The sequence below is a fragment of the Elaeis guineensis genome, chromosome 13 (assembly GCF_000442705.2).
Source record: "Elaeis guineensis isolate ETL-2024a chromosome 13, EG11, whole genome shotgun sequence".
Taxonomy (NCBI): domain Eukaryota; kingdom Viridiplantae; phylum Streptophyta; class Magnoliopsida; order Arecales; family Arecaceae; genus Elaeis; species Elaeis guineensis.
Genome location: NC_026005.2, coordinates 71297593 through 71320002, shown reverse-complemented (window position 1 = coordinate 71320002; position 22410 = coordinate 71297593). Strand labels below are relative to the sequence as shown.

At 37.9% G+C, this 22410-nt stretch overlaps 2 protein-coding genes and 2 pseudogenes across 6 annotated transcripts; 3 read left to right on the top strand and 1 right to left on the bottom strand.

Moving 5' to 3' along the window:
* Positions 1-1729: 1729 nt before the first annotated feature.
* On the bottom strand, positions 1730-19941 carry LOC105055975 (uncharacterized). 5 transcript variants are annotated; one of them, XM_073247622.1, is made up of 10 exons: positions 19694-19940; positions 18854-19071; positions 17807-17921; positions 17060-17149; positions 16655-16840; positions 16446-16565; positions 15409-15519; positions 15149-15228; positions 14954-15050; positions 1730-2234 (listed from the first exon to the last, which is right to left on the bottom strand). In XM_073247622.1, exons 1-9 carry the CDS (start codon positions 19859-19861, stop codon positions 14987-14989), a joined length of 1152 nt encoding a protein of 383 aa, XP_073103723.1. In that variant the 5' UTR covers positions 19862-19940; the 3' UTR covers positions 1730-2234; positions 14954-14986. The 5 variants fall into 5 exon arrangements, with proteins under 5 accessions (XP_073103723.1, XP_073103722.1, XP_010936324.1 ...); XM_073247621.1 differs by having other exon boundaries at positions 1730-2221; positions 19694-19939; XM_073247623.1 differs by lacking the exon at positions 1730-2234 and adding an exon at positions 5837-5859.
* On the top strand, positions 2605-4332 carry LOC105056025 (UDP-glycosyltransferase 83A1). The gene is made up of 2 exons (XM_010938088.4): positions 2605-3085; positions 3455-4332. Exons 1-2 carry the CDS (start codon positions 2605-2607, stop codon positions 4330-4332), a joined length of 1359 nt encoding a protein of 452 aa, XP_010936390.1.
* LOC105056027 (UDP-glycosyltransferase 83A1-like) lies at positions 5875-8381 on the top strand (annotated as a pseudogene).
* LOC140853173 (UDP-glycosyltransferase 83A1-like) lies at positions 11175-11820 on the top strand (annotated as a pseudogene).
* Positions 19942-22410: the final 2469 nt, after the last annotated feature.

Here is a 22410-nt window from a genome sequence, read left to right as displayed (position 1 = left end):
TATATTTTTGATCTATCATTCACCCGCCCTGACCCATGGTTGGGCTGGGGTGTTTGGAGATATAATGGGCTGGGCTTTTTCCCTATAGCTTGTGTCCCTTAATGGGCCTGTGACATAGGGTCGCCTGGGCTGTCTCTACCAGCAGCTTAGCCCAAAGGTTGAGGCAGCCAGAGATTGAGTCCATTGGGTTGTATTACTTGAAAGTCTCCAAACTTCAATATCAATGTTGAGCAAGGTTTACATTAAGGTTCCTAGTTGAATCATAAATCCATAGTAGGTCCCTATATTGCAAGTTTCATATAAAATTAAGCAAATCCTGCTAGCTTTATCTTATGTTAATATTTGGAGGAAATGTCTTTTGGAGCCCAAGGTTGCTTAGGAGCCAGCACATGGGATATTTGGATTGGTTTGTGACTAAAAACTGGTGAAGAGATAGACCAGGGACAGAAGGTGATAGAAATATTCCCTTAGTGTTTAACATGGATGAATGATTTTTTTTTTTTTAATTAAAAAAATTTAAAATCAACCTAATGCTATGTAAGATTGAAAATATTTTTCAACTTTTTGATCCCTATAATACTGTCATTTCAGCAACCTCATGCATTTGCATGTACATTGTCAATAGTTGGAATGATTGATGATTTTGCCAATGTTGTTCTCCATCAAGGAAAAAGTATAACAATAGCTGCAAGGTAGTCTAAATATACAAAGGGATTGTACTTGCTGGGTTATGGAGTTTGGCTCCAGTATTTATCTGTTGAATTTTGGTAATATCTTAAATCCAAATGAGACACAAACACATTGATTTTATCAGAATTTTCTAAGACAATAAATATTTGAATTACTATCTAATTTGTGTAGAGAATGGCATCAAGGACATAAAACCATCGCTTATTCACAGAAGGGTGACAACAATGACATGAGAATAATATATGATAGAAGATGTTGCTCACTTGTCTTCGTCCATCAAAATTCTCAACAATGTTGGCGTTTTCTCTTTGTTTCCATGGCGTTCCCGTCCTAGAAATCTTGCTTTGGTTTGTTGTATTGTACCTACCTCCTTGTGTTTGGCACCAGAAAGAGAAGGGAAAAAAAAAAGAGCTTTTGTTCACCACCATACCGAGGACCATAAATTAAAGGTTGATCCAAGCCAAACCACCAAAATTAATTTCAAGCAATGATCATAAATTGACCAAATAAAGTAGGAGTCGTTGGGTGGTTCTTTATTCCACCTGGCTTAATAATGGAGGGATTCGGGTTGTATCTTTCATGCGACAGAAGGATTCACCATTCTTTGCACAAATCCACCATGCAAGGTCTACTTCAACATCCATGCAGATGAATGCATGAAGTTTAAAATGCTTTGAGATTTATACAAGACACAATTCGATGATTGATGTCACGAAAGAAGATCAATTATTTTTTTGCACAAAAAATACAACCTGAACCCATAATGGAAAATAGAACGAAGGATCTTAAAATGCTCCACTCAACTGTAATTTACTCTCAGCAGGTCTAGGTCCAGTTACAGTTAAGTTTCAGTACAAATCATGTCCTAGTGCCAGTTCAGAGAAGTGTGCAAGATGCTTTGATCTTTTCAATAACAGGGAAAAGAAGGTTTGGTATCAGAAATCTGTCAAATGGCACAATTCAATTAAACCTATCAACCTAGCAATGAGAATCCATTTGACACCTTGGAGTTTAGTTGCCATTCACAAACTGCTAGCTGTGAGTACAAAGTTATGCCATCCTATTAAAGAAATGATCAGATACATACCCTTTTCGATCAACAGATATAGTCTGATAGCAACAATGAGATTGCAAAAAATATTAGAGTGAAAATATTGATTTCCCATCTAAGCTACCCAGTATCAATGCAATTACAAAGGGTTAGGCGACTGAATTCTCGAGAAGACCGTCCTACATGCAGGCCAAAGTTTGTTAATATATAACCAGAAAATTAGAATGGACAAAATAGGTGGGAATCTGGTCATCCCAGATAACAAACAGGGAGGACCAAAACCAAGGCATCTGTTTCCTTGGATCTGGCAACCAGCTTCCATCATAGTTGCCATGGGTTCTGACAAAATTTGATTACTCTTCATCATTCATTTTTCTTGTCGTATCCAGTTTTTCGCAATGTGTCCATCCACTTCAGTCGAAGCTGGTGATTCTTTCTACAACTTGGCTGATAAAAGGCAGCGATGTGATGACACAAAGCCTGTCACATAAACCTAGAAATTAGCAAACACCAGCAGGGTAAATACAATCAGCTGTGGCTTGAGAGCATCTCAAAGAGAACATAGAACAAGTGTGGAAATAAAACAAATGCTAGGTATAACTATGAGATGACAAGAGAAGTTCTGTTGGCAAGGCAACAACAAAATAAGAGATACCTGAGATTTCAAATCAAATGCTAATGCACAAAATCCCTCCTTTTCCTCTTAAAAGATAGCAATCCACAAACTCAGACAAATGGCAATTGCATTGGCTCCTCAGCCACTACCTAAGATCCACTATAAATTGTGGTAGTGCAGGCATTGAAAGGCAACAAATTAAGCAAACAAACCATATTAGACTTTTGGAGGAGAAAGTAAAACTGCCATGAGCTTGCCACATGCACTCATCCTACCATACCCGGCACAAGGTCATGTTATCCCCCTACTGGAGCTCTCTTACTGCTTGATTGATAATGGTTTCAAGATCACATTTGTCAATACTGAAAATAACCACAAGCGTGTTCTTGCCAACTTGTCCAAGAAGGAAGGTGAAATGAAGGGAATAAATTTGGTTGCAGTACCAGATGGATTGGAATCTGAAGAAGATCGGAAAGATCTTGGGAGGGTTAATGATGGTTTTCTGAAGAACATGCCTATATGTTTGGAGGAATTGATACGAAGGAGTAATGAGTCAGAAGATGACAGGATCACATGTATGATAATTGACGTTAGCATGGGATGGGCTCTTGAGATCGCTAAGAAGATGGGACTTCGGGCAGCTGCATTCTGGCCAGCATCTGCCGGGATTTTGGCAACAACGTTGAGCATTCCCAAGTTAATTGAGAATGGTGTCATTGATCCAGAGGGTAGGACCAAAAACTGTGCACTTTCTGATCATGAATTAATCATGACAAACACATCAAAAGTTATGATAACATGTACTAGCCATATATTTCTGAGAGACGATAAAAACACAAGCATTTAAAATGAATTTTTCTCCTCCCTTTCTCACACTCACTACTTACTTTCAACCAAATTACCAAGCCAGGGAATCATATCTCTGAACATTTATAAATTTCTTACTGGAGTTCATAAATGATCCTATATGAGGCCTTCGTACTCTAATGGTGGACAAAGCATTATTCTTTCAATCAATTGTTAGGAAAACTTTCACCCTTTATGAACTAAACATCTTTCTAATCACTTGGATAATACATATTTTCCATTTCATGCAGGAACACTAAAGCAACAGATGTTCCAACTGGATGCAGACATGCCACCCATGAACTCCAATCATTTAGTGTGGACTTGCTTTAGTGACCCTGAATTACGACCAAAGCTCTTCAACTACACAGTCAACAGTATTCGAGCAGTCAAGATTGCTGAACACATAATTTGCAACTCATTCAAGGAGATTGAGCTGCCAGCATTCACCTATGCCCCAAATATAATTCCTGTGGGACCATTATTGACAGGCGAGCGGTTTGGAAAACCTATTGGTCACTTCTGGCCTGAGGATGCAACTTGCATGGCTTGGCTCGACGAGCAGCCAGCCAACTCAGTCATCTATGTGGCCTTTGGGAGCTTCACCATCTTTAACCAAATCCAATTCCAAGAGCTTGCTCTAGGGCTTGAGCTCTCAGGAAGAACATTTTTGTGGGTAGTGAGGCTAGACCTAACAAGTGAGACAAGTGATGCCTACCCAGAAGGCTTTAGAGACCGAGTTATGACAAAGGGGAGGATGGTGGGTTGGGCACCTCAACAGAAGGTTTTGGCACACCCTTCTATTTCTTGTTTCATATCCCATTGTGGCTGGAATTCAACACTAGAAGGGGTGAGAAATGGAGTGCCTTTCTTGTGTTGGCCTTACTTTGCTGATCAATTCCTCAACCAAAGCTACATTTGCGATATTTGGAGGATTGGTTTGCAGATGATAGCTAATGAGAGTGGGATCATAACAAAGGAACATATCAAGTTGAGAGTGGAAGAATTGCTTGGTGACAAGACAATGAGGGCAAGAGCATTAGAGCTGAAGGAAATTGCAAATAGATCTGTCATCAAAGGAGGGTCTTCATTTGAGAATCTTAAAAGTTTTGCTGATGCCATGAAATAATGAAGAACTTGATGAAAACAAAAACAAGGATGAAAGACTCATGCTGTCAAGATGTATTGAACGGGCCAAAAATGTATCAAATTCAACAAATGAGATATGAACACAGCTTTATCAGAATTTTCTAAGAAAAGAGATATTTGAATTACTATCTAATTTGCGCAGAGAGTGGCATCGAGGACATGCAATCCATCATCTGCACTTATACTTATTCACAGAAGGATGACAACAATGACACGAGAAACATATCTGATAGTAAGAAGATGCTTGCTCACTTGTCTTCGTCCATCAAAATTCTCAACAATGTTGGCTTTTTCTCCTTGTTTCTGCGGTGTTCCAGTTATAGAAATGTTGGTTTGGTTTGTTGTATTGTACTTGCCTCCTTGTGTTGGCACAAGAAAGAAAAACGGAAAGAATCTTGATCACCATTTTCTTGAGGACCATAACTTATAGGTTGATCCAAGCCAAACCACTGAAGTTAATTTCAAACAATGATCATAAGTTGAACAAATAAAGTTGGACTCCTTGGGTGGTTTTTTATTCGGGTTGAATCTTTTGCGCAAAAGAAAGATTCACCTTCCTTCGCATGAATCTACTGTTGTATCATGCAATGGCCACTTTAAGATCAGTGCGGGTGGATGCATGGAATTGGAATTGCTTTGATATCTGTACAAGGTGCAATCCAATGGTTGACCTATCAACCTAGCAATGACAATCATTCTTTCGCATGAAAGATACAATCCAAACCCATAACAGAGACCAAATTGAAGGATCTTAAAATGTACCACTCACTGTAATCTACTTTCAGCAGGTGTAGGTCCAGTTACAGTTTTGCTTCAGCATGAATCATGTCCTAGTGCCAGTTCAGAGAAGTGTGCAAGATGCTTTGATTTTTTCAATAACACAAAAAAGAAGATTTGATATCAGAAAGCTGTCACATGGCACATTTTAGATTTTGAATCCACAATTCAATTAAACATATCAACCTAGCAATGATAATCCATTTGTCACCTTTGAGTTTAGTTGCCATTCACAAACTAGTGGCTATGAATACAAAGTGATGGCATCCTAAAGAAATGATCAGATATATTCCCTTGATCAACAGACATAGTCTGATAACAACCATGAAATTGTAAAAACTATTAGAGTGAAAATAATGATTTCCCATCTAAGCCACTCAGCATCATGGCAATTACGAAGGGTTACAGGGCTGAATTCTTGAAAAGACTGTCCTTTATGCAGGCCAAAGTTTGTTAATATATAAACCAGAACAATAGAATGGACAAAATAGGTGGGAATTTGGTCATCCCAGATAACAATTCAAGGCATTTGTTTTCTTGGATCTGGCAACCAGTAGTTGCCATTGGTTCTGACAAAGTTTGATTACTCTTCATAATTCATTATTTTTGTTGTTTCCAGCTTTTTGCAATGTGTCCATCCATATAAAGATGACCCATCAACTTTCTGTTGAAGCTGGAGATTCTCTCTACAACTTGGCTAATAAAAGGCAGCAATGTGACGACACAAAGCCTGTCTCATAAATCTAAAAGTTAACAAAGATAGGCAGGATAAATATAATCAGCTGTGGCATGAGAGCATCTCAAAGAGAACATAGAATAAGTGTGGAATTAAAACAAATACTACATATAACTATGAGATGACAAGCGAGATTCTGTTGGGAAGGCAACAACAAAATAAGACATAACAGAGCTCTCAAATCAAATAATAATGCACAAATTCCCTCCTCTTCCTCTTAAAAGATAATAATGCACAAACTCGGACAAATGGCAATTGCATTGGCTCCTCAGCCACTACCTAAGATCCTCTATAAATTGTGGTAGTGCAGCATCGAAGGCAGAAAAATAAGCAAACAAACCATATTAGACTTTTGGAGAAGGAGAAAGCAAAACTGCTATGAGCTTGCCACATGCACTCATCCTACCATACCCGGCACAAGGTCATGTCATCCCCCTGCTGGAGCTCTCTTACTGCTTGATTGATGATGGTTTCAAGATCACATTTGTCAATACTGAATATAACCATAAGCGTGTTCTTGCCAACTTGTCCAAGAAGGAAAGGGAAATGAAGGGAATAAATCTGGTCGCAGCACCAGATGGATTGGATTCTGAAAAAGACCGCAAAGATCTATGGAGGCTTAATGATGGTTTTCAAAAGAATATGCCTATATTTTTGGAGGAGTTGATACGAAGGAATAACGAATCAGGAGATGACAAGATCACATGTATGATAATCGACCAGAGCATGGCATGGCACTTGAGGTTGCTAAGAAGATGGGCGTTCGGGTAGCTGCGTTCTGGCCAGCATCTGCTGCATTTTTGGCAACTACATTAAGCATTCCCAAGTTAGTTGAGGATGGTGTCATTGATGCGGAGGGTAAGACCAAAAACTATGCACCTTCTGATCGTGAACTAATTGTGACAAACATATCAAAAGTTATGATTACATATACAAGCCACATGTTTCTGAGAGATGATTAAAACACAAGCAGTTAAAAATGAATTTTGCTCCTCCCTTCCTCAGACTGACTATTTACTTTCAACCAAATCAACAACCCAGGAAATCACAACTTTGAAGTTTGAACTCTTAAAATTTCAGATTTGGTTTCATAAATGATCCCTATACGAGGCCTTAATACTCTGATGTTGGACAAAGAATTATTCTTTCAATGATTTATGACAAAAGAATGCACACAAACTTGAGTACAAGCTACAGGCATGAAGGAATCAATTGTTAGGAGAACTTTCTCCTTCTATGAACTAAATAGTTTTCTAATCACTTAGATCGCTCAGATCATTCATTTTACATTTCATGCAGGCATACCAAAGCAACAGATGTTCCAACTGGATCCAGACATGCCAACCATGAACACATCAAACTTAATGTGGACTGGTTTTAGCGACCCTGAATTACAACGAAGGGCTTTCCACTTCATAGTCAACAGTACTCGAGCAATCGAGATTGCTGAACACATAATTTGCAACTCATTTAAGGAGATTGAGCTGCCAGCATTCACCTATGCCCCAAATATAATGCCTGTGGGACCATTACTGACAGGGGAGCGGTTTGGAAAGCCTATTGGTCACTTCTGGCCCGAGGATGCAACTTGCATGGCTTGGCTCGACGAGCAGCCAGCCAACTCAGTCATCTATGTGGCCTTTGGGAGTTCCACCATCTTTAACCAAATCCAATTCCAAGAGCTTGCTCTAGGGCTTGAGCTCTCAGGAAGAACATTTTTGTGGGTCGTGAGGCCAGACCTAGCCAGTGAGACAAGAGATGACTACCCAGAAGGCTTTAGAGACCGAGTTATGACAAAGGGACGGATGGTGGATTGGGCACCTCAACAGAAGGTTTTGGCTCACCTTTCTATTGCTTGTTTCATATCCCATTGTGGCTGGAATTCAACACTGGAAGGGGTGAGGAATGGAGTGCCTTTTTTGTGTTGGCCTTACCTTGCTGACCAATTCCTCAACCAGAGCTACATTTGCGACGTTTGGAGGATTGGTTTGCAGATGATAGCTAATGAGAGTGGGATCATAACAAAGGAACATATCAAGTTGAGAGTGGAAGAATTGCTTGGTGACAAGGCAATGAGGGCAAGAGCATTAGAGCTGAAGGAAATTGCAAATAGATCTGTCACCAAAGGAGGGTCTTCATTTGAGAATCTTAAAAGTTTTGCTGACGCGATGAAGTAATGAAGAACTTGTCGATGAAAAAGTGACAATGAAAGGCATGCTGTCAAGATGTGCCGGTAAGAGTTTTTCTCATGAAAAAAGAAAGTGCTATGCCTGATCAAGTTCACTACATAAGCAGTATGAGATATGTTATAACAGGAAAATGCCCTTTTTAGCCCTGGTTATGCACATGAAATGTTCCTTGGCCTACATAATGTTGGCTTGGCAACTCACTATTCAATCACCCCATTGCTCACTTATTCCAGCAAGTTACACTCATCCCCTATATGCTGGCACCCATAGTATAACTAATTAAACTTCTCATTTTCAACATGAAAAGTCAAAGAACAATTCCTTATATTTGTCTAATGCATAGAAAGATCACAAGAAACTATTTTATTTGATTTTTGGTTCACCTTTCTTCTTGGGGTGCCCTATCTATCTTAATAAGCTGGACAAAATCATATTTCACCTTGCATACAGGAAAAAAAACAAACATAATTATCTACATTACAGAGAAATCAGATCAGAAGGACAGATAGAGAGAGTTATTTAAAATATCGGCATAAAAACATACAGATTTCCTATATAAAATGTTCAAGAATAAGATATATGAAACTGAATTCTTATAGAGTACAAGGTCCACCATGCAGGGAGCTGTAATCATCAATGATTACATGGCAAGATCAAATGTTGGTACTTTCATATATCAAGATCCTTTGCAAACTGATCCATCACTGTTAAAGAGCACAAAAGTATAAGAAGAAGGTTACACAAGAATTTCGGTCCAAGGGTTTGTTATCAAACTGCTATAAGATGGATATTCCAAGATACCATGACAGTGCTTATCATAGGCACAAAATGAAAACATCCACAAGAACATTGGCTTGACTTGGTGATTGAAGTTGAGGGGTTCCTTAGAATAAGCAGGAATGTTGGCTTTCTATCATTATCACAAAATGTTCCTAGATTAAAAATGGTCAACAGTAATTATTAGTTTCTTCGCCTGATATCTTACAATGTTAACCAAATCAAGAACATGGACTGGTACTGAAATTTCTAGCAAGATCATACACTAAACAAATTAGAAGAGGATTCATCTGTTGCTGTCAGTATTCCACCCAGCTTAATAAAGTCAAGTCCCAAAGGTGAGGACTCACAAATGAACCAATCACTGAAATTTACATTTCAGAGTTGCATCAAATTGTCATCATTTAACATAGAGATGCATTGTTCAAGTAACAGATAACATAGAGTTCAGAGTGTGCTCAGATTTTTTGGTCTCAGAAACCTTTCACCAGTCTCATGACGGAATGGAGTTTGAATTCCATGACTCAATCAAACTCATCTTCCTGGCAACGATAATATACTTCTCCCTGTAGACTGTTATTGCCTTTGGCAAAATGATGGCTATCAATACAAAGCGAGTCTATGAATGCAAAGTGATGCTATCCTGTTGATGAAGAAAAACGATAAAAAAAATTCCCTTGGCTAACAGATATATTTCAAGGAAGAAAAGGGACTGCCAAAAAACAAAGAAAGAAGTGTAGATAATAATTTCCAATCTAAGATATTCAGATCGAGTTTACTATGAAGAGTTAAAAGCGCAAATTCCCAAGGAGGAAGACCGTCCAATCCGCCGGCCAAAATTTGTTGATACATATAGCCAGGACTATACAATGGAGAAATGGATGTAGCAACTAAGTGTGCCCCAGATAACAAGTAGCAAGACCAAAATCAAATGCTTATCTGAAACCAGATTCCATATAAGTTGCCATGGTTCCCAACTTCCCACAAAATTCAAGTACTCTTTGGTAATTTAATTTGTACACCATTCCAGCTTTTGCCATAAGTCCAAGCGTCCAACTACAAATACATGACTTTTTCTGATTTCTGTTGAAGCTGATCCTTACCCCAAACATTGGCCAATTGACAGAAGTAATGTGGTGACCTTGAACTATCAAATAATTCCAGAAGTTACTAGAGGTCTGAGGGTACATACAAGTTCTGGCATGAAACCATCTCATTAGAAAACATAGTACAAGTGTGGAATAAAACTGAATACCAGGCTACAAGATGGCTAGGGACAAGAGAAGCTTTTTTCTATGAGTAACAACAAAATAATGCATCTGAGCTCTCAAACTCAAGGCTAGTGCACAAGTTCAGACCATGGTAACCTAAGATCCACTACAAAGTGTGGCAGTGGAGGCAGCAAAGGCACACACCTCAGAACAATTGTTTGCCACATGTGCTAATCCTACCATATGCAGCACAAGGCCATGACATACCCATCCTGGAGCTCTCCTACTGTTAGGTGGATCATGGTTTCAAGATTACATTTGTCAACACTGAGTTCGACCATAACCTTTTTTGTGCTGCCTTGTCCTAGAAGGAAACTGAAATGGATCAAATATCGATACAGAGGATCAACAAATCAGAAGAAGACAAGCCACATGTATGATAGTTGACCAAGGCATGGCGTGGGCTCTCGATGTTGTCAAGAAGATGGGGCTTAGGTCAGCCGCGTTCTGGCCAGCATCTGCTGGGATATTGGCCACAATGTTGAGCATCCCCAAGTTGATTGAGAATAATATCATTGATGCAAATGCTAAGACCAGAAATAATACATCTTATTTGCAACCTAATCACCATCACAGGACTTCTAACGTTTTATAAATTTTCAACTTAAGTTCATGAAATTTTAAATTAAAGAAAAAAGTGCCTAAAACGTGGGGGAGAGATGATCCAAATGCAGGCTTAGTGTTCTGATGTTGGATAGATTCATAATTTCTTCACTGGTTAATGATTGGAGAAGGCACAGAAACTGGATGTCCAATCCTGAAATCTATCACAGAAGCTTGAAGAAATCAATTATTAAGAATCTTAGTCCATCTGATGTTTCAGCTATGAATCAGATAGTTGACTAATGATTCAAATAAATACGGCTAATCATGTTTACAAGTCATGGAGGAATGCCAAAAGACCAAATGGCATGCCACTCATGAACACAGCTCACTTAAAGTGGACCTGCTTAAGCAAGCTTGAACATCACAGCTGGTTTTCCAATACAAAGCAATAATAATCAAATAACCTCGACTTCTGAGTTCATCATTTGCAACTCATTTTAAGAAATCGTGTTACCATTGTTTACCTATGCCCCAAAATGTACTCCCTGTAGGACTGTTACTGTCAGTAGTCTGGAAACCTACTGGGCATTTCTGGGCAGAGGATGGAACTTGCATGGCTTGGCTCAATGAGCAGACTGCCAACTCACCCATCTATGTGGCCTTGAGAAGCTTGACATATTTAAACAAAGCCAGTTTCAAGAGTTTGCACTTGGGCTTGAGCTCTCTGGAAAAACATTTTTTGGGTCGTGAGGCTGGACCTAACTAATGAGACAAGTGATGCCTATCCAGGAAGCTTCAGAGACCACATTACATGAGGGGGAGCAAGTGGTGGGTTGGGCACCTCAACAGAAGCTTTAGGCTCACTCTTCTATTTCTTGTTTTATATTGCATCGTGGTTGGAACTCAGTATTGGAGGGAATGAGGAGTGGAGTACCTTTCTTGTGTTGGCCTTACTTTCTAGACCAGTTCCCCAACAGAGCTATATATGTGATGTTTGGAGGATTGGTTTGCAGATGATGCCTAATGAAAGTGGGATCATAACAAGGGAAAATATCAAGTCAAAGTTGGAGGAACTGCTTCGAGATGAGGTAACAAGGGCAAGGGCAAGGCTCACTCTTCTATTTCTTGTTTTATATCACGTCGTGTTTGGAACTCAACAATGGAAGGAGTGAGTGGAGTACCATGCTTGTGTTGGCCCTTTCTTACTTTCCAGACCAGTTCCTCAACAGAGCTATATATGTGGACGTTTGGAGGATTGGTTTGCAGATGATGCCTAACGAACATGGGATCATAACAAGGGAAATATCAAGTCAAAGGTGGAGGAACTGCTTGGAGATGAGGTAATGAGGACACAGAGCATTAGAGCTAAGGGAAATTGCAAATCAATGCAGCAGCAAATGGGCGTCTTCCCTTGAAAATCATAGTCTTCATTTTCACATACATACATACATTATTATATTACATACACACACACACATGTGTGTGTGTGTGTGTATTCTATATGAGACCTCTTATAGTTTTCAACATCAATAGTCGAACAGCAATTTTTCATAATCTATTGATCCAATGCATGTAACAATCAAGAGAATCTATTACTTGAAAGAGATCATAAGAACCTGCTTTTGTTTGCTTTTCATTCAGCTTTTCATAGGGTATCTCATGTATCTTAATAAACATGAGAAATAATATTACCATTACACACTGGTTGCTAGCTTTTCCATCAATTGCAATCCTGCATCATGGATGGTATGGTTGACCAAAAATAATGTCTATAATGTTCACTTAGGATGATGCAAGGTGAACTAAAATCCTCATAATTCCTTATTTTCAAGAACACTAAACACCACCTCATTACCAAAATTTAAAAAAAAAAGGGCTTCTCACCCATTTAATCATGTAGAGACATTTTGATCCTTTAAGTGGAGTTCTTATATTTTGATAATCTCCTTTTACACTAAGCCCTTGTTTGGATGCCGACAATGTAATGGTTAGGGGCAAGGTTCTTTGAACAGGTATCGAAAGGCATACTAGCTAAGGACTAGTTCGGGACTGTACAAGTTTGCACCATGCCATCCGAGGCAGACCAAAATAGGGAGAGCTGGAAAGGGAGAGGCAAAAAAGGGAGAGATGAAGAGAAAGAGGGAGAGAGAGCAGAAGGAAGGGGGAGGGCCAAGGGAAGCCCTAACCCAAGGAGGAGAGCGAGGGAGGGGGAGAGGGAGGATTAGGGGAGGGCCAAAGGAAACCTAACCCTCGAAGCAAGAGAGAAAGAAGGGGGAGGAAGAGAGAGTGGAACTTACTGGTGTTTGCAAGAGAGAGGAAGGGCATCCAAGAGCCATCGTGAGCAACTGTTTTGGGGGGGGCATTGCGAGAGGCAGGAGAGGGATGCTCTATTGAAACATCACTACAGTGGAGGGTGAGAGACTTGTCACTTGAACTATTGCCGAGTTTAATAAATGAAATGGAGGCATGAGTCGGCATGGTTTTAAGCGAACCATGGGGTGGAGAAAGGGTTTATAACCAAACTGATATAACCCAACCGAATCATTCTGACTTGACATTGGTTCGGTTCGATACTGGCTGAACCGCTTGGTTTGGGTCCATTAGGCAAACCATGGTTAGGGGTGAGTTAGCAGTTACCCAACCAAACTAAGAGACCAAAATGACATGTTAAACTTAATTGGTCAACACTCCAAAAGGCAGCCTCACTTGGTTGGCTTTATTTCAAGGAAGAAGGTGAAATAAAGTTAACCACCAGAGGTCTCTCTCTTCTCTTTATTTGCCTTTTCACTATCTCTACAAGTTATCCCACTAACCGTCCGAATGTTAACAAGCATTGAATAATTCTAACCCATTGTTATTTGATTAGGGAGGAGATATTAATGTTTTAATTTATGTACCCACAGGTTAACAATTCAGCATCCAAATGCAGCCTAAATTGGATCGTTGCTGGTGGATCCAAATTCAAGTTGCTCCCAATAGAAATTATTAACTACCAGATACATATGCATTACCGATGTTACTGTTGTCTAAAATAATATAAACATGAGTATAATTGGATTTGCCGGCTTATTATACATGTGACATTGACTAGAGTAACCAGCTCTCTCTTTCCCACTTTCTGCTTGTTTATTACTCATTTAGTTTTCCCTTTTTTCTGAAAAAAAATGATCCTTCCCTTTCTTATTTCTTGATTTTTATGATTTCTTTTCTAAAGATTCTTCACATCAAACTTTTGTGAGGATTACTTTATGTATAAAAGTGTTGACTTCGAGGAATCTGCACTTGTTTCTTGATCCGTTCTGTGAACTTTTGTCTTCAAAAGATCACAGATAGTTCATCTCTTCTGCTACGAGACTTACCAAAGCACATCAAACTACAATGAGCATGCAAATGCTCCATCCCAACTAATTATTGTTTCCCTTGTTATCAGTCTCTTTACTCTTTTTCATGATCTAGAGTTTTGGCTAATGGGAGTAAAAGAAAGTGGTTAAATTTTAGTCCCGAAAGTTATGACTTGTTATCCAAGTCACGTGCTTGTCTTGCAATATGCTTAAAGTAATTCATGCCATTACTCTAAATATGCAAAGGTTAACACAACAAATTCCAACGCCACATACGAACATGGTCAAAGAATCCATCAATTCTCGATTGTAAAAACAAGTGCATGGATCAGCAAATCCTTGATCTGATTTATGCTCAAAACTTAAGGTTGGCCAGACATTTAGAGTTTATATTAAAAAAATTGAGTTAAATTATGTAGACCTTTTGTTGATATGAACTGGGTACACTCTAATTCAAATCCTAGAATCTTACTGTTTTGGTTGCTAACAACAAAAAGAAGGAAAATTGGGAGACCCTCTAGAAAGGAAAGGAGAGAGATATATGTAAATTTGACAGATAAAATGAGAGGGAATGATAAAATGCAAAGCCTTCCTTACATTCATATAGCATTATATCTGATTTCTTAGTCAAAATAAATGATACCTTGTTTCTTAAATATATAAAGCCATCTTAACATAATAGGACTTCCTGACACAACTTTTCCAATAAATAAAATATGAACATTATAAGGAAAAGCAAGTGAATTAATAAAAGATGACACTAGATTTGCTATAGCAAACTTAAGCAAGAAATCATCTCCACTTGGACGGTGGAAAAGCATGACTTTTTCATATGCCAGTATATTTTACATCAACATCAGAACATGAAATAGCTGAAATCTTATACAACAAAGCATGCCAGAAGAACCAATCTAGATGACAGCATGCTGGTAATAAACAAGCTCAACTGAAATATGTCATGTACCTTATTGTTAAGGTGTAACAGGAGTAAATGTATTTAAGTCAGTACCATGCAAGCTCTGAGAGAATCACCAAGAATGTCCACATCCAGATTACGACCTGTAACAATGTGAAATGCAACCAAGGAGGTTAGTGAGAAGTATACGCTAAATTTAGTTTAACACAAATTTTATAGCACAGCCAGTGTTGAGCTTTTCCTATGAAAACTATTCTGTTTGTTTGTTTCTCCTTTTGTTGCCATTTGCGAGCAGGTACAATCTCATATATTTCTCTCACTGCCTGTCAGAAAGTACAAAATTTTAAATTTTTCAAAAAATAGTCTAAAACTAACAACTGTTGGCACATGATTATATGAAATCTTCAAATAATATTTACTCGATGTTAACAATGAATTCATAGTCAAGTTAGGTATCATTTGGGGGAAACGAAAATTTCTCAGCAAATATAATAGAAGAAAACCTGTAAGGTATGAAGTTGATCAGAGCCGTGGACATTTAACACCCCTTTACAGCGGTACAAATCCATATTAGATTTTTTCTCCCACAGAAGATCCTCAAGCCATGAACGAAGCTGTAGATGAAAGCTAGGGTCAAAAAGATGCACATACAACATACTCTTAAATGACAAAATCAATATTCATGGTCCCAGAACAATTTATGCATAAGAGGCATTGCTTTCACATAGATAGAGGCTAATCTGCCATCCAGTATACTGTTGGACACAAGGAAATTGCAGTAGGCACCAACATAAGCTCAGTATTCTGTAGATAATTTATTTAATCAATAAGATGACATGGATGCTTTTCTAAGTTTATCGAAAGATAATCATACAAGAGAATGCTCTAGGAATATGCATCAATTTCAAAAAAATAGATTTTGAACAATTGTATTTTCACAATAATCAAGCATTCTGGTAAAATCTTATCCCAAGTAGTATTATACCAGCCTAGGTGAAACTAAAAATTGTTGAATGTGTCATGCCGGCTTAAAAATGCACAGGGGAGAAATTTTGTGGCATTAATACTCCACACCTCAGAATCCCCTTTCTTTCCTTATAAATGAGATGCATGATTTACTTATTCATAGAGTAACATACATAAATTTATTTTGGCAATTAAGAAAGTCATTCATCAATCCATTGAGTTCATCACCATCGAGAAATGCATCACGGATTGCAAAGTAGTTCAAGCAGTACAGAATACTATGAAGAGCAAATTTTATATCAAATCAGAAGCTTGACTGCCACATGTATCTCAGATAAACAAAATAAGCTCAACTATATGTACAAGAAACAAAATACTGAGATGTTTGACCTCTCATAAGAAGCATGAGTCCATAAAGTGGAACAGTGTATAACACATATCAGGTGACAATTTAAGCCCAAAGAAAAGTCACACTTGGGCTTGAAAATTGCTATGTAAAAGTGCATAACCCATAAGATAGGTAAATTGCCAGAACAAACAAACAGGTTAAATTGCTAAAACTAAGTGTAGATACCTTAGTCAAATCAACTGGCTGCTGTTCATTTATGCAAAAAGTGCGCACACTATAGTCATGATGGCTCCTAGAAGGTATGGATTTATGCTCTTCCAGCAGTTCTTCTAAATGAGAAAGATTCTGACAGTAATAAACAAAATGACAAAAATCAATTTGAATTCTATTTGTAACAGAATGCAACTAAGATGGACAGGATATGTTTTACCAACCTTGGCACCATAGGCCTGGCGATCTAATATTTTGCATAGGTCAACCTGGCAGCGCAAAGATCGAATGATAGTAGCAAGGGCATTGATGTTATGAATCTCCTTTTCCAGGTCATCTAAAGCATCTGAGGTGCCAGGTACACCATCCTCACGAGATATCAAGTCAATTTTGTTTAGAATTACAACATCCTGCAATGAATGACAGAACACTCATTAAAGGCCTTAGTTAATATCATCTGATATGATTTCTTCCAGACAGGAAGCATTGCAGCTACCAGAGATAAGATGGAGCACCAGTTATACATATCTCATAGGAATTTCGAAATCCTCAGATGAAAAAATAGGAAACAAAAGAAAATGACATAGAGAAGTATTTATACTTATAGGAAGAGGATTAAATATAGGTACCGCAAAAGCAATTTGAAGAAAAGCTTCAGGAAATGAAGCGTAATCACGATATTCATCAAGCTGCAACTTTAGGTTCTTGGCATCCACAACCTAATGGTGGAGATAAGAGCAAATGACAAGTTAGGAAATAAAGAGGAAAATAAATTAAAAAAGCAACACTATGAGAAAACATATGCCCTACATGCATCACAACAAGTCATATCTGTTCTAAGATTATGATGAATAACCATTACTATATAATATTAAATCCTTAAATAATGTTGCAAGCTTGTAAATCAATATTATGGACTAGTTGGCATCACTAGTAGCAGTGTTCCTCATGTGCAATTGCTAGGTTTATTCAAGAGGAAGAAGCTTGACACAGATGGCATGTATGTATGTACTCCCTACTCTCATCTATCTCTTTCTTAGTAACTTATTCATAATTAGAGTGCATGGAGGGGTATATTTACTAAAAGAAGTCAATTTATAAGAGGTAAGGGAGAAACATGACCTCCTGCATAAACTCCAGCCTGGCAGATCGTTTGCATTGTATATAGTAGAGATGTTTAGGCAAATTAGAGATAACAACAACCATCAAAAGCAAATAGGCAGGGCAATATTTTTAAACAAAGATTACAGAGGCATTGGCAGTAATGCATACAAAAAAAAATGCATGGACTGCAGTTATGAGGACAAAAATCACGTCATTCAAAATGTCCAAAGACCAGAAAGACAATTAAGTTAAAATGATATAAAGAAACTCACAGTAATAATAGAGTCAAGTCTCACTGCTGACTCCAGCTGATCATCCAGCCAAAGAACAGAGGCAAGGGGAGCGGGATCAGCCAGGCCCGTGGTCTCTAGCAGTATATGATCAAGTCTCCAGCACAACAAAATCATTGCAATCCATCAGAATCATCAATCTCAGTTAAGAATTTCTTGACAATATATGGAATCTAATAACTGATCAAAATGATGGGAGGCAGGAGAACAGGTAACTTAAACATGCCTAGTGTTTACATCAGAGCACAAGTTACCCAACAGATACTGTCAAGAAAGTTTAACAGGTGGACTACCTATTAAAGGTCGTTTTGTGGGTAAATACCATGAAAAAGTTGGTCAATTTTCCCATTGACCAACTTACCCATGTTCTCATACTTTGCAAGATGGATAAGTTACTTTACCATGAGCAACATTTACCCATAAAATAGAAAAAAATTTTATCCATCCAAGAGGTGGCTAAATCATTTTTCCCTCAGCCAGTAAAGTAGGCATTTAATGCTATACCTGAAATGCCCATTCTCATTTCTAATATCTCCATCATTCAATGCTTAATAACTTAGTCAAACCTAAAAAGCATAGGGGATATCATGGAAAATATGGATAAATTTACCAACTTATCCAGAAAAGTAGTAATGTAAAAGAACATGGGTAACAAATTCCGAAATCACTTTTCTATGTGTAAAAGAATATAGGTAAATTATTTTCCTATCCAAATATTGCCTGAAAAATATTTATCCAGGAAAATATAGATTCTCAGACAAATCTTTTACCTGCAAAAGAATGGGCCCTTATAGTTGAATATAAGGTCAATAAAGCATCCTATAAGCAGATTATAATAACATTTGACAATACAAAAGCTGGGATGTAACTAAGTACTGCAAATCTATCATACATCAAGAAATTGCTTAAAACATAAAAAAGCAAGCAGCTAGTTTTGTGCAATAGATTCCATAATGTGATTTCCTGCTTTTGTTGGATTCAAGGCACATTTTCATATAAAAGTGTCACCCCATGATATAAAACCCTAACCTCTCCTTTCGCTGGACAAGCTGCTCCAGTGCTTGAACGAGGCTGTGTTTTACTGTGCAACAAACACATCCATTTGCCAACTCCACCCACTCCTCAACAAGCGCACCACCATCCCCCTCGTTGATCATCGCCCTCTCAACTCCAATCTCCTCCCCAAACTCATTCAATATCACTGCAATCCTCTTCCCATGTTGGGCATTCAAGATGTAGTTAACTAACTGCAATTTCAGCATTCAGGCAACTGTTATATTCTGATTTATAATAAAACCTGATACTATTCTAGAAAAAAGTAGGTAGTCATTTCCTTGTTATAATTCATGAGGGCAAAATAAAGTTCAACATTATTTTCATAAGAACTGCATTTTCGTTTCCCTACCATGACTAACACAATGAGACTATCACAAGTTTTCAATAACCAAAAATACAATCATGGCATTTCAAAACAACTCATTTCTTTATCAACCGTTTTTAAATTAGTCTCGCATTCTTCTGTTAAGAACTAGATATTCAATTATCTTTACGAATGAATATAAAAGAAATAATCTTTTCTTTATAGAAGATAACAAACTCATTGCTGATACCCATAATTTACAGTTTCTCAATTACAAAATATTGCTACAAAAAATTGACAACATTAAATAGGGAATCCAAATTTTATTCGTGATAAAATGATCTAATAATATAAATTGCCGAGACTTTACCGAAAAAGCTCATCCGAACTGGTGTGAGAGTTCGATTTCCATAAACCCTAATTCCATAAACCATACGCTAAATAGAAAACGAGACCGGATAAAAATTTTCCATCTAACGTATGGGACTTCGACACCGATGGGGACTCACCGTAGATTTGCCGGCGCCGAGATAGCCGGTGATGACGGTGACTCCGACCGGAGATTCTCCTGCGGTTCCCCGGAGATCCTCGGATTGTGAGAGAGATACCGACGCGTTATCTTCGTTTATTTCTTCGATTCGAACGGCGAGTGGAGGGTTCTCGTCGTCTTCTTCCATGGCCGCCGGACAAAGGGCAAAGAGCGGGTGGAAGAGCCGAGAGCTCCGAAACTGAAAAAAAGGACCAGGGGCTATTGGTTTAACGTGGAGACGGCAATCTTATTGCAGTATTTGGGCCAATACATTTTACTTGGAATGGAGTTCAGGTTGACTGGGTCCCGAGTAGTCCATTTCTGGACCTTACATGAATCCTTTCTTTCTTTCTTTCTTTTTCTTTCATTTTTTTTTTTCGAATCTTACATTTTTTTTTTTTCTCCAACAAAAGAGATTGGTTTTCCAAGCAACTGCAGACTCTATGTGCATTCAAGACATTAGACATCCTTTATTAATGAGTGTGATAATTTTGTAATTTCATACATAGTTTGCAACATACTGAAATTCCCAGCAATGATATTCTCTTGACAAGCTTGCATGGATAAAGATGTGGTAAAGCTTTCAAAGAAGCCAACAATCTTGTATTGGGTTGAGATCCTTCAAAGTAATGGGCTCGCTCACTCTTCAATATTGAGAGGGGTGAGACAAATGAATATTTAAGTGGTGCTTGGATGCTAAAGCAAGCTATCATGTGATAAGATATGTTCTAAAGAAAGAAGTTTAAGATTTGAAGCCACATCATTGAGATCTAAAGGCTGCTTCGCAAAGTTTGCTGCCATTGATTTCTACAATTTTACTTATGAAATGAAAATGACAGGAGTTATACTATACTTGCCCAGAGAAGAGAGTTTAAACATTATAATTTTGCATTATATTAGAGCAAGCAAAGTTTTGGGATGTGGGAGGATGAGCTCCTTGTTTGCACTATCCCTATCTCATATAATAATGCAAACTTTGGGCATGACAAGTATTCCCAGAGTTTAGACATTCACTAGTCTCACTTGAATCATGAGTAAAGTCCAAATCCCTTAATCATAAAGTAGACCACCTCGAGTGAACCTCAACTCTTGCAAATTTTGATATGGTATAACAAAAATGGGAGAAAATTTCACAGGACTCTTACATAAGAGACAAAACTTTTATATATGCGAAATTTTGAAAACTTTACCTCATTGGAATCTTTTAAAAGAAAATCTTAGAAAGCTAACCTATTTCAGAACTCTCAAGAAAAGATGATCTCGATTCCCAGTTATCCTTTCTCACCTCTCTAAGAGACCAGAGCTGTCCATTCTTATGGCACGTGCCAGCATGTGTCAAGATCTAGTATGGTAGAGTGAGAAAAAAGCTACACAAGTATCAAAGAAGTGAGATTTTTAAAACATAATCCTTCAAGTAGCTCAGAAAAGATTGTGTAACATCGTTGGGATTACAAGCAGACCAAGAGACCTCAGTGCAAGCTAGACCTAAGAAAAGAAAAGATGGTGTTGGATCCAAGTTGATAAGGAGTATAATTGGTATAAGTTTATAGTACCGAACTAAATTTGTAGGGTGATTTAGTTAGGCGGGTTTTATTAGCGTGAAAGTGGAGAAAAGTCACTTTGGAAAAGTGACTTTAGTCCACTTTTGGACGTTTGGCAACAAAAATATAGAATGAAAAATGCCACTTAGGCTTCTAAAATAACTTATTTGAAAAATAACTAGAAGCAAGACAAAGCAATTTTGAACTATCCAAATCCTAAAGTCATTTGATGGAAGAGAGATTATGAGAAAATAGAGTATCTAACTTCGCTCCTGCTTTTTACTTGATCTAAATTATGATGTGATTTTAATAATAAAATTAGGATGGCAAAAATTGATCCGGCCTATCTTAATTCTATTTCAGTCAGGGTTAAGACCAAATATGAGTCATTTTTTTTAAAACTGAATTTTAAATAGGCCGGTATGGATCAAATCTTTGACTAACTTGGATCATGATGATTATTTGGATAGTTTACATATGGTTTGGATTCAATAGATTAGCATAGATTTGTTAGAGAATGTCTTATAGAATAGATTAAATTAAGATCATCCATGAATAGGTATGAGTCAAGAGGTATTGGCCCGACATCAGTCGATGTGGAGTTAGGTAGGCACAAAGGTTTCTATAAGTTATTGTTCCTTCTTGACCTAATCCGACTCAATCCATTACCATTCCTTGACGAAATAGTATAACTCTTAGAAGAATAAGATTTGGGTAGATGGTTGTGATCAAACAATAAGGTGGACAGGTTCAGGGTAATTATCCAAACAATACCACTCCCTGAAATGTTTTAGAAGGGGCTTCCTGTTGGCATATTATCAAAGGCCTTCGCAGTTGAAACCAAGCATAACAAGATCCACATGGTAGCATGAGACTGATGAGATGGCCAACGTCCAATTCACGGCATCGCACTGCAATGCCACCTTTACTTTCTGCGCTATGTCGCATAAAAATTGACACAGAAGAAGCTCCCCTCGCCCCCGTCCTTTTCTTTGATTTGACATGACATGACATGACATGACACTCACGTAGATTTTACTGTAAAATATAAGCTCTTGTTACGTATTTGTTACTTGAAATGGATCCCAAATACAAGGTAGATTCAGAAGATAATGCTGAAAAAAAAAAAAATCCCATTTTATTTAAAAGTTTAAAG